This window comes from Hetaerina americana, unplaced genomic scaffold, assembly GCF_022747635.1.
Source record: "Hetaerina americana unplaced genomic scaffold, ioHetAmer1.1.p SCAF_13, whole genome shotgun sequence".
In the NCBI taxonomy this organism is placed as follows: domain Eukaryota; kingdom Metazoa; phylum Arthropoda; class Insecta; order Odonata; family Calopterygidae; genus Hetaerina; species Hetaerina americana.
In genome coordinates this window covers 9593053-9608995 of record NW_027286403.1, presented here as the reverse complement: position 1 = coordinate 9608995, position 15943 = coordinate 9593053, and the positions used below count along the sequence as shown (strand labels likewise).

Genomic DNA, 15943 nt, shown 5'->3' with positions numbered 1-15943 from the left:
TCAAAGTTTCCCAGGAGTGGATGCAGATTTGGATAATAATTTAGTGGTCATGAAATTAAAAGATTAAATTTATCAGAATGAAAAAAAGGACAAGGAGAAGAATATGGAATACAGTTGTGACTGGAAATATGATGAAGAAATACAAGAAATCAGTTGATAAGATTTTAGTAGAGGAGATAAGGAGTGGCACAGTAAAATAAAGTTTTAAGACCTTAAAGAAGGGATGGTGAACGCTGAAAATGAAGCAATATCACCAGAGATTTGCTGTGCCAAGAGAAACAGTCATAAAATAGAAAAATATTCTGAGCTATTCCTACTGATAGGCTCCTAAGGTAAAAATGTCCTATCATAAGGAACTAGTTTTTAATTTAGGTAATGTATTTGAAGATGAAAAATAACATACCTGAAGCATATGGACACAGTGCTGATGGGGACAAACAAAGCTTTTTGCAAAATCTTTGCACTCCAAATGGATTTAGCCCAACTAGGGTACCTCTTACTCCTAGTGCATAAATGTTTCCCTGTAAAGTGCACAAGGAAAATATAGGCTCGCCAAAGATATAAGACCACTCAGGTAAACTTAGCTTCTTTCGTCTGGAAGTTATTTGTTGCATCAAAAGAGTGGCATACCTAAAATGAAAAAATGTTGCTTCCTATTCATGGCTGAAGTATTCATTCAACACAGATTAAGGTAAAGTAAGAGCCAACCATCAATGACAATTTAACATCAATAACAGAGTTAAGCATACCTCTAAAGCTTTACTCTATGAAACCAAAAATTGAACAATTGCAGTCTTACATTTATAACTACCTCAATATTTACCGATAACAATCAATAGTCCAGCTGCCAGAAAAGACAACAAATGAATCTTCAGAAGATAAATAACATAGTAATGTCGGCAGGTTAGTGTCTTCAAGTGGAGCAAATGTAAATTTTGCTTTTACGAGTTGGACTGCATCTTCATCCCTTACTGTATCTTCGGCATTTAGTTGCTGGAATTCTTCCTCAATTTCTGTTTCCTCTCTCAAAGTTTCAGGTGGAAACATTGAATCTGTATCATCTGTGTCTACATTACTAGGTGCTGAATTTTTATTTCTTGTAAGGTAATCTTCATATGGGTAACCATGAACTTCAGCTCTAATACTGTGTTTTCTCCCAGTGTTTTTCCCCTCTACATCCTTAAATTGATTCTTATGTGATTTCTCCTTTTTTGCTGGAAGACCTCCATGTTCATTTTTTGATGGAACACACAATATATTCATGTCATTTTCAAAAAAATGCAAACTCCCATCCATTGCTTGCACACATATTGAATCTTGAGCATTTTTTCCCAATCCACTTTTATCTTTCGCTTCTTTTGCTGCAGGAATTTTTACCTAAATTTTAATTAAAAATGAAAACATATCATGTGGATGAATGTATTGCTATATAGTATTTGACTGCTATTGATAACACACACATGATTTTTTGCATGATACCTCTGATGAAATTATTTTCTCATTTTAGAAGTGCCAATAGAAGTGCATAAACCAAACTAGTCATAAATACATAAGCATTTGGGATAATTATGATGCTTTAAAAGCTCCACAACAGAAATTATAGATAAATCTAAATACCTGAATTCATGTTAGGCAGAAATTTGACTAATCTGTCAGATCATTATGAATAAGGATTACTTTTTGTCAATCATATTTTTGCAAATATTTTATACTGATAATATGATAATAGTTGCAAATATGATTAGTACTAGGTAATTACCTTAGATCCAAAGGCACCAATAATTATGCTGTATGCTATAAACTGAAAGTTGATCGAATAAGCTGGCTGTAAGTGAAACTGCTGGCCATGAGCAGCGTTGCCATAAGTTTCATGGATTGAATAGATGGTCACCTGTTTTGGGTGAAGGACAGCAAGCTGCTTATTTGTTGACCCCCTAGAAAGAAAAGCTATCATTAATGCTTAATGCAAAAGATGATCAATACCAAGTTTTTTCAGAATCGTAGTCCCAGTACAAACAGTTGCATCAATTTGCTTAAAATAAAAATGGCAAATAAGGAGCTCTCCCTTCTGTATCATATTATTCTCTAAGTAAATTTTAGCTCCATGCATCACTGTTCATTACGTACACTTTTTTGTTGAAATAGACAATGGCAATATTTAAATAAAACGATCCATGATTTCAAATCCAAAAATTCCCTCCATTCTCCTTACTTGAATATTAATAGAAAGTAAAAATTGGCAATTTTCCATAAAATATATTTTGTAGAAAATTGCCAATTTTTAATTAATTATGATATTCCAACATATCACACCTGAAACGTCTCATTTAATTCAATAGAAAGAATTTATTTTCATTTTTCTCTGACTTTCCATCCTATTTATCCTACTATTATGATCTTCACAAATTTAGTTGTCCCATGGTGTGGTTAATTAATTTCCCTCATTTTCATACAAAATGTATTCTCTGATAGTTGTCTGTGTTATCACTTTATCTGACTTTCTGATACAAACTGAGAGTGCCACTGGGTTGAGCAAGGAAGAACCACATCTCCTCCAAGGTTACACACAAACAGGTCATCATCATCATCTTCTAAAGGCAGATTTTTGTCCTTGTAACCATTGTTTCTCTTCATTGCCGTTCTTTTTAGTTCATTGTATCCTCTTACTCTCATAGTACTTTTTGTATCATTTATAAATTTTTCTCTCGGCCTTCCTCTTCCTTTTTTTTCCTATTGTTTTCCCCAACATTATATTTTCCAGGAAGTTGATACATCTACAAACTAGTCCAACAAATTTATATATATTATAGAATCCTAACAAAACACAAAATCCAGTATCCTACTCTACCTCAGGTCCCTCTTCATCTCCGAGTACTTTCTTCCCATCTTCATCCTGTCCAACATCCCTATCCTGTTCTTGCCCTTTCCTCGTTTGCCTAACATTCTCCCCTCTATTACAGTCTTCAACATCCAACTGCCGGTCAATACCGCTTTCATCTACTTTTCCTACCTCCACAGAATTTCTTCCAACAAACCCCTCTCTTCGCCCACCATACCAAGTACTTCCTCATTTGTTTCCTTCTCTGTCCATTTCACCTTCTCCATTCTTCTCCACACCCACATTTCAAAAGCCTCCAATCTACGTCTATCCTCCTACTTCAATGACCACGTTTCTGTGCCGTACACAGCTACGCTGCATATAAAAGTTTTTACGAGTCTTTTCTTAATATTCTTACTCAACGTCCCTCTCATCAACTCCCTCCACCTGGTGAAAGCCTCTTTGCCTAGCGCAAGTCTTCTCCTTACGTCCCTACTACTTTGACCGTGTTGGTCCAAAACACTTCCGAAATACTTAAAATGTTCAAATTCAAAATATAACGCCCAGCACGAACACTTTCGGTAATAGCGGCTCTTGGATTGTACTCCACACTTGTACGTTGATTCTCGGCCGGAAGGAAGTACTCAGAGATGAAGAGGGACCTTATGTGAAGCAGGTTGCTGGATTGTTTTGTTTTGTTAGGAGTCACAAAACATTTATAGGGTAGCTGTGTCCATCCGGTAGTAGCAGTAGTAGTTTTAGGGGACGCGACCAACAGCTGAGGTCATTTGTACCATCAGGGATGGATAGGAAAGGATGAAGGGTGGAGAGAAACCCGGTGTCAGCATTAGCCTGCCCTTTACGAAAGGCGCCAAGGTGTCCGTAGCTTAACGTCACATCCGACAGATGGCGTACTCACTCAAAGTGCCCTTCACAAAGCACCTCAAGTAGGGATCGAGATACCTCTGAAAAATATTCAACACTGCCAGGATTTGAACCCGGGCCCTCTGGGTGGGTAGCCAGTATGATAGCTACCACACCATCTCGATCCTCCTTATCCGGTATATTAACTTCTAATAATAATAATTTATATTTATAAATATGCACATTATAATAATATTTTAAGATAGATTTTCAGTCTGTGTGATCCTGGGAAAAAGGTGGTGCAAAGGTTGAGTAATGCATCAGGTTGTGGAGAGACAGGTTTTATTTTGTAGGAGCTTTTCTAGGTAACTGCATTTGTTAAGTGAATTGTGTATATTGTGGAGGTATTTGTTGAGGGAGGCTGTGCCATTGCAAATCCAGTGCCCGGTTTACCACAAAGTGAGATATGGTCATATGTATGTGCTCATCACTTTTTTATTTCTCTCAAGATGACAGAAAAAGTTGATTTTGTTGGATCATCCAGTCGTCACAGTATTCAGAAACTCAGGATGTGTCCGTAGTCTACAGCAAGTCCTGTGCTGGAGATGAGTAAAGGTGTACTGGTACGGCCCAACAAAATAAATTTGTTCCATCATCTTAAGAGAAATCAAAGTGACAAACATGTATGACATCCATAAACATGCATGTATTGACTTTGGAAGCAATTGCATATTCTGTGATATATTTACCCATTTCTGAGGGGTGGCTCGTGAAAGAATAAGATGAAGGACAGTAGCAACTTATTAATAGCTCATACATTCACTGCAGAGTACCATGCTTTTCTATCTCTTGCAGGGTGAAGTAAATGATTTAGTGTGAAAGCTATATCACTAAATGTTCACAGTATTCATTAGGATGCGGTGTTTATTAACTGGCATAAAAATAAGGTACTTACAATAAGAGATAACCACTTTCAAAGGCCAAAATTGGCTTATTAAAACTGTACTCAAAAAGAAGATCTTGGGGTGAACTGGAAGAAGTTGGTCTATAAGCCCACAATTTCCCGGAATTATTTCCCACTATTATAATTTGTAATCCATTCTGTATAAGATCAGTGACATGCAGACTTCCAGCATGAAAATCTGTATCTTCCTCCTGGACAATTATTGAATAGAAAAAAATTATTAATATTCGAATTCCAATGCTCTAATACCTCAGCACATGTTGCATAATATAGAGATTCCATTGCACATCATAATTTGAATGAACTTAAACAATGCACGTTGATTAGGCCTAAAAGAGACTTCGAACCCATGAGAAATATATAAGGTAGGCAACGAGTACTCTACCCTGCCACTGAGGCCCAATTCATTAATAACCTGCCAGCTTTAGGATGCTCACACACCAAATTTCGAAAAGTACTTTTAGACAGGAGACTTCCAAGAGTTTGCAAAAACAAACAAGCATAGAAACTGGTGAGATTTTTCCCAACATTAAATTGTTGATTAATTGGGTGAACAATTTATTTTAACAATTGATTGACTTGGGTGTGCAATGCATGCATCAAAATATTTTTGTTATGCATTTATTACGTACGTTTCGTTAATAAATGTATTTGTAAGAATTACGGTAAAAAAGCTAAATATGCTCTTTTGTAAGTATATTACCTGGCCAAATTCTATTCTTTCCTTCAATTTTTCTTCACACTTTGTTGACCACCAGTCGTATGTACTGAATAACGACATGGCTTAATGTGTTACAAAACCCGAAATCGTTAAAACCATGTTCTTTGACAAGCAAAGGTTGCAGTCTTGCGTTAAAGCAACGTCTTAATGATATGCTCCCGGTGACAAAAGAATATGTTTTTAAGTGACGTTGAGCAAGTCATTACAATTTAAGCGACAACATAGAAGAGAATTGAATAGAAAATTATCTTGAAATAGAAACACTACGCATGTTCTTCTTGCTCTTTAGCACCTCCTAACTGCAGATATCATTCCTACGAAATCTTTCATCCTTATTCCTCCTGACAGAAGCAGCACTTGCGTAAGTACATTTCCAGACATTTCTTTCCTCCTCCACTAGGTCCCCTGTCCTCCCCACAACAGCCAACTTCGTTGCTAGGCAACCTCCGGTAAACAATGACGTACTCACAGGTATTGGTCGGGAGCCTTGGGGGGGAAATACTCGAATGGGAGGTTTACGTCTATGTTTCAGGTTCATAAAAATTTGTGAAATAACTCCGGTGCGCTGCAATCACCATTACGTCACCAAAGCAGCGCGAAAGTGTTACCAAACAAATACGTTTACGCGCAAACCTTTTCCATCAGACGCGATTTATTTCAAGTAAATTAAATTTGAGATCTATCTTATTTCGACCATTAGCAGTTCCTTTACGAAAGTGACATTACTCTACCATCAGAGCAAGAAACATGCAGTTATGGGATGCAAATCATCACCCAACAGTTTTAAGCTTTTCCAGATAACTCGAATGGAGGATTAGTATGTTCAATGCATTTTTAATTTTAATAAATAATATTCTGCTATAGCTTTTTTACAATTGTATTATAATGAGATCTTCAACTCGGAATCTATAAAAAAAGCTAATCGCAATATACTTACTCTCCATGAACTCTCCCGAAGCATAACCTATTTACATGGAATTTTTATAACTGTTTTCGCAAATTTAGCAATATCTCATTATTGCTCAACGGAATATAATTAATTTTTACCAGAGCATCCTGGAGTATATCGGCAAGATTTTCCAAAAATTAAAAAGGTAAATGAACAGCTTTTTATTACAAAATATATTCATAAATAATTATTTGCCAATAAGAAATAAAATTATTAATGATAAATAAAATATTAATTAATATTTAATTTATTAATAACACATAATTATTGGTTAAATTTGCCCATAATAAATATTTCTTCTCCTTGCAAGAATAATATTGTCCTCAAATGTACAGATTCAGTTGCAATTTTTCTGTAACCTTGTATTACAACTTAGAAAGTATATATAAAATATTACCATGTATTTAGTCTGTGCATCCCATTTGCTCAATATATTTAGTGGAAGACTATTGGGTAAATGGGATGCATATTTAAGGAAAGAATCAAGGAGCACAAAATATGTGTAAAGAATAGAAGCATAATCACCCTCTTTGCAAAGAACCTTATCGAACGTGATCACAAAAGTGACTTTGCGAGTAAAATTCTCCATTTCGAAAATAAAGGCCATAGACTCGATGCATTGGAACAATTAGAAATTTTAAAATGTGTCCGTTGCAAGGGTGAACTGGCTCACAAAATTTTGTATCTCTCAACCCCCTAGATTTTCCATTCTTTCGCATCCAGTGCTCCCCACAGGGGGTATCCCATTCCCAAACAAACTCCCATTAACAGCCAACGATTGGTACCAAAAGCTATACTCCCCTCTCCCTTCTCTACATCTATCCATATACTTTTTAAACTCTCTACCACTCCATCCTCCTTCTCCCTTTGACCAACCCACCCTCCCCCAATCTTCAGGTACATATTCAAAATTGGCTTCTGTGAGGACCATCTATTGATGACACCCAACGTCAAAACCTAGACCATGTTAAAAAAAATTGTGTGCGGAATAACAAAATGACTTATTTCATTTCACTATAAGCACGATTTTCACCTTACAAATACTGCCACGCATAATATGAGGTGCCCACTACTTCTTGGCTGCATCATTTTTTCAATTTGCACACCACAACAAATATGTGTTGTTTGAAAGAGCAAGTCAAATTTCTGGAGATCTTCTCTATCGTGATATAATAAAAAGTAATTTTTATTCAAATTTCTTGTAAATAAATATGTCTTAAAATGAGGAAAATAATGCAACAAATGAGAAAAACAACAGTAAAAAGGATATTTTGAATATGCCGCCACGTTCCCCTAAGTTACTAAATTGGCTGGTGATAAGATGGAAAACGTTACCATTGCAGTTGAAACTTGTGACGTATAGCATTATTATTCATGATCTAATATAGTCTTATTAAGGTGGGTATCATTCTTTGAACGATATTGTGATAAATACTCTAAATTTTGAAGAATGTTGACAAAAACTGCTGTTCCCCTCTTCGTACCAAGGCGCATGACAAATTAATAATGGAAGTGTCTGCTAGGCCAAACAAGATGTCGCTTGCAGTATGGGCAGCGGCTACGAACTGCGATTATGGCGCAAAGCTAATACATCGGTTATCTGCAAGTAGTTTTTTTTCGAATTTAGCATCAAAACAGTTTAATTTAATTGAGTAGGGCAATAAGCTATGATTGCATTAATTCTGTGTATTTATTCAGGCGGGCGAAGTTAATCAACTTCTTTCAATCCCTAGTATTATTATATTTACCCCCATATGTTTTGAGTATAGGTGGGTTTAAAAGATCCTTCAAATGTTGGTCGCTTCTCCCAATCACTCTGTACTACTGTTAATGCAACATACTGGCTTCCGCTGGAAACTCAATAAACGTTGGTAGAAAAAGCATTACTGAGTAACTTATTTAGTAGGATCTAACGTTCTATAAACATATTACTGCATGTGAACAAAACGGGTTGGAAGTCTAGTCATTAAAATATTTAGATCTTTTCCTCCTGAAGACTTTCACAAAATATAATTCTATAGCTAAAGATGAAGCTCATAAAATTGAAAGAAAATGATTTTTTCATAGAGAAATATTAAAGGAGCATCTTGGTTTTAAACGAATTAACCAAAACTAGGCTTATTTGCATTGCACTTAAGCTATACCGGCCTTCATACCCATGAATGATGTATTTACATGCCCAGGATATCTTGAGCATTTCTAACCACATACCATGCAGTAATGCCATTAGTATTAATTTGGTTTAGGATACTTCATTTACAAAGATCATTCTGCTCCACTTGCATATAAATAATTATGATAGTGATTACCTTGAGATTAAACCGATATTCAAGGATGGGCCAACCTCATAGATATGAATAACCAATTTTCTAAAAGCTATTCTATCTGTGAATTACTATTTATCTCCTGACCTCCAGATATGAGAGGGAGAGAGGGGGAGGTAGATACGCCCAGATAGGTTCCCTCTCTCCCTCCAATGACCTCTGAAAATCATTATTTAGCCTTGCTCGAAGCTGATTGAAGACCTAAACTTATTTCAGATTACGAATGACATTCCATGATAATGAGCCAGAGTTTAGAAATGTGGTGGGTCTTGGTAGATCATCCAGTGAAATACATATGCTTCCAGAATGTTACTGGTTGTCAGTACCACCAGGAGATCCAAAAACACCAGTAATATATGCATGAGGGCTGCCCAGATAGGTTCCAGCCATGCAATATTTTGAGAAAAGTAGCATATCTAGAACAATGAGTCCTTATTCCCTTCAAAAAACTTCCCTTAGGACCTTACACTTATCCCAGCATAATTTTGCTTATCAAAACAATCAGCAAAGTCCTTTTTTGGAATGGGCATTAGCTGCAGTGAGGTAGCTGATGACAATTCTGAAAAAAGACTTGGCCAATTGTTTTGAAAAGTGGAAGAGCCACTGGGATAAGTGTGTGATTTCCCAAAGGGAGTACTTTGAAGGGGACCAAGGCCTTAGCGCTCTAGGTAGGGTATTTTTATCAAAATATTGCATGATTGGTTATTTTCCAGAAAGGCCTCGTACACACAATCATTTCTCAAGGTATGATTCAAACCAATGTCCTGTAGGAAAATGTTTTTGGGCAAATTTGTTTTAGACATATTATAGCATGCATTCATTTTTGAGGAATGTGATAATTAAGTGGTAAGTCTATGGAAATTACTGCAATTCCATTATGGACAGTCCCCTAAAATACTTTAGTAAATATCTAAACATCCACACTCAAAATGCAGTATATTTTAATAGACATATGCTAATCTATACTGAATATTCAGCAAATTTTTAGAGGAATTTCACTAATGGCAAGAAAAAGATTATAATAGAGACTAAATTGTAATTTAGCAAGTAATATTTACTGCAGATTGTCAATTTGATATATTGCATTCTTAAAACATACAATGTACTATATAATTACCCAAAAAAGTGTATTTCAATTGCTGACATATTATTTTATGTAGACAAGCACAATACGAATGAATTAAACTCCAAAAGATTGGAATAACTAATTAAACAAAATTATTATTAGACAAATCTACTGCTAGAAGACAGATAATACCGATACAAACACTTCACGTTTATTAAAACACTGAAACTATGTACTCATGTTTAAGGTTACTCAACTAGTGAAAATTAGTCTGTGTATTCAATTTTAAGAAGCAATTCTATCGAATAAGTACTCTACAAATATACATGTATGTAGACTGATATCATATGTACTGTAGAGACTTGATGCAAAAGTAAGCGAACAATATCTGGTCATTTAATAATGAAAAAAAATGTTAATTATATTTTGTATATTGATAAGAGCCCTTTAAGTCATTGATACCAATGATGAAATTCAAATATGGAAAGATGACATTTTCAAAAAGATTATTTTTATGCATACTTTGCAGAATATCTACAAAAATGTTTTTTTTTGGTGCAAGTATCTTTATGTGAAAATTCAGAACACTCTCATTCTATACCTCTCTAAGTACAGCAACCAAACAGTGATCCTTATTTCCAGGGTAAAATAAAATGCTGTGAAAATGTATAAACCATCAAATATACAGGTGAACACTTATTTCCTGAAAGATAGCTTTTGGTAAAGTTTATTCCATAGTTTGAAACAGTATATGCACACTAACTTCCTAAACACCGTTTCAACCTAAAATATCAGGAACGTTGACCAATCAATGTGCAGAACATGCGACCTTTTGAAGAGTCTACGATTCTGTCATTGTTTCTACTGGCTGACCAAAATAGGCAATGGCCTATAAGGGTACAAAAATATTCTTAATGTATAAATGGAAATGCAAACCTAAAGAACTCGGCAACTTCAATTCTAAGGGTTTAAAAGTAACTAACTCCCTTGATTGAGGCAGACTTCCAACATATTAACACCTAAAAAAATACTTAATTTAATACACATTTACGACCATGACTTCCTTATTCCAATCATGATTATGTCAGTCCAATACACCTTGCTAATAAGGGAATGATCATTGAGCTGCAGGAAGAAGGGGCAAGACATTTCATTCTAACCATAAAATATAATGAATCAAATCAAGTTGCATTGACCAATACCAGCTAAGAAAATTTAACTGATTCAAACAAGTAGGTAAATAAACACCAGAAGAGCAAATGAAACCAGGATGCTTTATTTGTGGAGGTTAACTGACAATCTCAGTAGTACACACACAAATGAAATGACACACAAGAACAATTGCAAAAATTTAAGGGCATACAATATATACAATTTCAGGTTTTCACTCAATACTCTCAGAACTAACACAAATGTCAATAAGTTCATGTTGCAGCATTGGATAATGCATTTCATATTGATACAGATTTTTGCCATAACTTAAAATTTACTAATTTCAAATTGCAATGAAATTATTGACTATGCAATTCCACATTCTTTATTTAAACACACGATCCAGGTTTTGATGTTGAACGTCATCATCAGGTGGTCCTCATTGAAGCAAATCTGATATATATACCTTCTGATCAAGGGAGGGTTGTTGGTCAGAGAGCGGGGGTGAAAAAGTTAAAATGTAGCTGGGAGGAAAAAAGAATTAATCTTTTAGTGTCAATTGTTGAAATGGAAGAGTGATAGGTCTACGAGTGGGAGGGATACAAAATTTCATTGGCAAGTTCATCCTTGCAACAGAATATTTCAAAATGTCCAACTGCTCCAAAGCATCGAGCCTTTGAGCTTACTTTTTCAAAATGAATTTTGGTTACCAAGTCATTTTTGTGGTCACTTTCAATGAGGTGCTTTGCAAATGGGGATTTTATGTTCTTATTTTTTAGATGTTTGGTGTTCTTTTATTCTTTCTTTAAATTTTTGTCCTGTTCACCTAATATACTTCGGGTTACATTCCAAGCACTTTAATTCATACACTCCACTCCTCTTGTTTCTCTGAACTTTTGTCTTTAGTGTGAGAGATCAGGTTCCTAGGGAATGAACCACAGTAAAAGGCACATTTAATTTTTTCTTTAGGTAAAATTTTGATTTTAAATTAAGTGTGAAGAATTACAAAGTCAATAATTTCATTGCATTATGTTGTGCAAATTCCATAAAGTTATGCTGGAGACAACAAATTTTACTAATTTCAACATTTGATATTGACAGACTCATTCTCTGCCACTTAATTTTGAGAAACCTTCAGAGTTCACAATTTAAAATCTACATCAAAACAAAGCCTAATTTTCAATTACAAAAGCAGCAAGTGGGGATTTTATGAAGAAAAGAAATAGTCCCATTCTTTAACACTAAAAGGCAGCAATAGACATTGTCATTCACCACTAACAATGGTATACAAATAATATGTACATTTGTAAGACACTAACTTTACAAGCTCAAAATTTCTTCGGGCCATGACATTTACAAGAACTGAAGAACAAACAAACATTAATTTGTAATTTTGGACATGTTACCAGAGACCTTTAGAGAAAGAGGATTTAAAAAGTTATAATACAGATGACGTTATGTGCCAATAACACCAAACTGGAACCAAGCATGGAACTTGGAATTAAAATGATTCCTGATAATTTCCATAACTCTTGCAGGGAAAAACAATCTAGTGAATTAAAAAATTGCAACTCTTTAGTAACCACACCTCCATTCCATACCTAGCACATCTGGCGTATTAATGGAAAAATGTCAACCAAGATGTGGTATGATGGATTTACTACAAATTTCCCAAGTTTATAGAATTCAATGATTGACCAATTTAACATCGCCATTTTAATGTGGCTACAGATCAATGGGTACATACATTAAATGTCCCTCACAAATATCTCCCACCAATAAAAATTCTAAAATAGAACCTTCTTTAAGCATACTTTCCAGATCATGAGAAAAATCAAGGTGCTGTTGAATACTTTTATTTTTTTTTAATGTGCTACCAAAGGCTGGGAAACCAAACTACATAATTGGTTTTGGTTAATAGCATGCTTCTTTTAATTTAAATAGATTTATTCCTACTTTATAATGACATACCAGTATGCATTGGTTTATCTTTTATTTCATCCACAAATAATTTCCTGATTCATACTGCCTATGCAAACACCTGGCAAAGGTAAAAAAAAAATTCTGCAAAACCTGGTGAAATTGAACATAAAAGATTGGGTAAGTCAGGAAGGAATGATTTTAGAATAGAAACTTCACTTGTCTCTGCAGTTAATATCGATTTTGGTGAATAGTGTATAGCAACATAAAATACCTATTTCACATTCAAAATATCCTACAGTAATAATGCAACTTTGAAGGGAATTAAATAATGCTTTTCACTCCTAGTGCTCAACTGTTGATTCATCAGTATTCTTCTAAGTCTCTGTACTATTGCAAGGTAAATAGAATGAAAATCATTCATCTAATAGTATTAATGAAATTCATCTAACTATTAATTTTGACATTTTAATAACTTACTGAATGAGAGGTAGAGACATGCATACTAAATGTTTTTCCTGCCCCAAGAAACTAATCTCAAAATCTGAACTCATGAGCATAAACAACATCAATGGAGGATAAAGCAAAAGCCACCATGAGGCCAATAAAAGATTGAATTAATTAAAAAAATCTGATGTCATTAAACAACTAGCTGAAATTTTAATCATGCCTGATGAAGATCATTCAAAAATATGGTGATGATTCATACAACCTGAAAATTCTCTCCTTCATTTGAAAGAATTTTTAGTTTTGCTTGGGGCATGATTTCTCATGCCTCAAATCCTTAAAATTTTGTGCAGAAAGAGCTATGGGTATAAAAAATCAGAACCCATCTCAGATTATGACATCAAAATTCCTATTTATATCATGAGTGTGAGTTTAGGAGACTCGTAAATTAACTAGGGAGTTTTAAGTAGTGGTTCCTCATAGTTCCAAATTTTAACTTACTGTGAGGAATTCACTGATAGCCATTGTAACGGAATATTTATGGACATGACTTTCACTATACATCATATGTTGATTGCAAATGCTCTAGTTTTTCATGATAGATAGGGCCAATATGAAATAATTTCGTTTTTGAGCATTCATTTACACTTATTCCATAGTCATGGTTCACTTCATTAATTTTCACAGAACAGCAATCACATGAGACAAATTTTGAAATACTACTTGATTATTATTACTAGAAACAATACATACAAAATTGGTACACTTTTTTAATTGACAGTGTGCAGTATCATAGGAATTAACATTTGTTTAACCCATTCTTTTTCATGCCATTTAACATGGTGGAATTAAATTAAATCACACACTAAAGAAAACTCTTTGATAAGATAATTTTTTACTTTAATCATCAAAGTTGATAATAGCCTAAAAGAAAATGACAAGAAAATATACCTAACTATGATAAGCAAAAGTCCAATTTCAGAAACATATTAATTTCTTTAAAATAGTTCAAAGGAATATTCAACAAACTCAATGGGATATTGTTAGGACAGCAGTATTTTCTTAGTGTAGGATGTATTCTATGCGATCACCTTTCTGGGTGGACCCAAAATCTGTCTTTAATTCCTTTTCAGTTTTAATTCCTTGTACTTATTTTGTAGTACACATTCTGCCCAAAAATCCCAAGTTAATCCCAACAATCTGAAGTCAGTCAGTACCACATTGAGTTCGTTTAGTTCTGCTGCTTCTGATGCAAATGTGCTCTCCCCAATTTTAACTGTAATGAGTTGGCAGTGAATACAACTGCTGCTTGAAAAGTGGTATTAACTGTTAATTGATATATTTTTAAGAACCTAGTAACACAGGAACATTATAAATACACTTGAAATTGCCTTTTATCAATTGATTTATCAAGAATGACAATCAATTTGAAAAGGAAATTATTATCAAATGTAATATAGCATAACAAAATATGTGATGTGAAAACAAAATATTTCATTAAAATTTCATCAGTGTAATATGCTTGAAAATTTTAGAAAGCCCACAATAGGCAAATACATAATGATCATAATTAAGTTGATTTCAAAATAATATAGTAGAATTACAAAAGAGTGATTACCAATTAAACTATAACTATAATAATAACTCCTACACACCAATAAGAAGTGAGGTAAAGTGTTTTATAAAATTTCCCATACTGTTGAACACAGTTACCAATGATTAACTTAAGTCCTTTAACACAAAGCCACTGACAGTAGTGGCATGCAATTTTAAATTTTGAGGATTTTAAAGGTGAAAAAATAATTTTGTTAAAATATTCTTAACTATTAGTAAGTGAAAAATTCACCAACTAAATTACAATTATTCTGTCAATTTAATCACTGAAATGATAAACTGGTAATATCTCCAAAAAAGGCTCCAATTTTACATCTTTGTAATATCATTAGTCATCAGAAGCTTCAGAAATGGCAATAGAAGTCCAAAAATATGGGGAAGTAATCAAGCTTCCTCCATATGCAAGTGCTCATCAAAAAAAAGATTCTTTCTCATTTTCTATACACGATGGCAATGGATAATTATTTTAAAAAGCATCTCCAAAATTTAATAGAAAAAATAAAATCTTGAAACAGTACATTCTATACAACAATTTTATTCTAATTTAAAATTATAAAGGATACTTGGCTTGATGGGTACTTGGCTATAATTCAAAATATGTCACTATCTTATATATTACGAGTAATATATAAATAAATCCAACTCACATATAACTTTATCCATTAAACCTGAATCCCCAGTGTACATGAATTTGATGCAATGATTATGGGAATATATGACACTAACCAATGGCTCATGAAAATAACAATGCGAAGCAAGCTTCATAAAAATATACTTCAATAAAAACTCGTAATATGTAACAGAAATTATCCCACATCAATATATGATGCATAAAACAATGAAATGATCACAGATTTGGAGCAATCCAATTCAAAAATGTCATGCATGCTTCAAAACCCAAAAAGCAGGCGGCATTTGCAGGGAAAGCTCGGAGCATTACAGGAGTACATCCTCTGTATAATGCTCCAGGACCTTCTTCTTTCATCAAACTAGCAAAAACATCGCGAATTCCTCTAGGATATGTTCCTTCTGGAGCTGTATAAGGAATGTAGAAGAAACAATTAGATTGATAACCTAATACAAAACCAACAACATCAGTTTCTA

General features: G+C 34.0%; 1 protein-coding gene and 2 long non-coding RNA genes across 3 annotated transcripts in view; all 3 read right to left on the bottom strand.

The window, feature by feature from the left end:
- Window positions 1–403: 403 nt before the first annotated feature.
- On the bottom strand, window positions 404–1222 carry LOC139686155 (uncharacterized). The gene is made up of 2 exons (XR_011700309.1): window positions 824–1222; window positions 404–630 (listed from the first exon to the last, which is right to left on the bottom strand). It is a non-coding gene; the product is annotated as an uncharacterized lncRNA (long non-coding RNA).
- A 6-nt stretch (window positions 1223–1228) lies between these two features.
- On the bottom strand, window positions 1229–4660 carry LOC139686154 (uncharacterized). Its single transcript, XR_011700308.1, has 3 exons — window positions 4638–4660; window positions 1760–1934; window positions 1229–1377 (listed from the first exon to the last, which is right to left on the bottom strand). It is a non-coding gene; the product is annotated as an uncharacterized lncRNA (long non-coding RNA).
- A 6300-nt stretch (window positions 4661–10960) lies between these two features.
- Window positions 10961–15943, bottom strand: part of colt (carnitine/acylcarnitine carrier protein colt, mitochondrial) — a 48298-nt gene continuing 43315 nt past the window's right edge. The window contains exon 6 of the mRNA XM_071583197.1: window positions 10961–15874. Within this exon, the coding sequence (XP_071439298.1) occupies window positions 15687–15874 (188 nt within the window). The 3' untranslated portion in view covers window positions 10961–15686. The remainder of the gene's footprint in view (window positions 15875–15943) is intronic.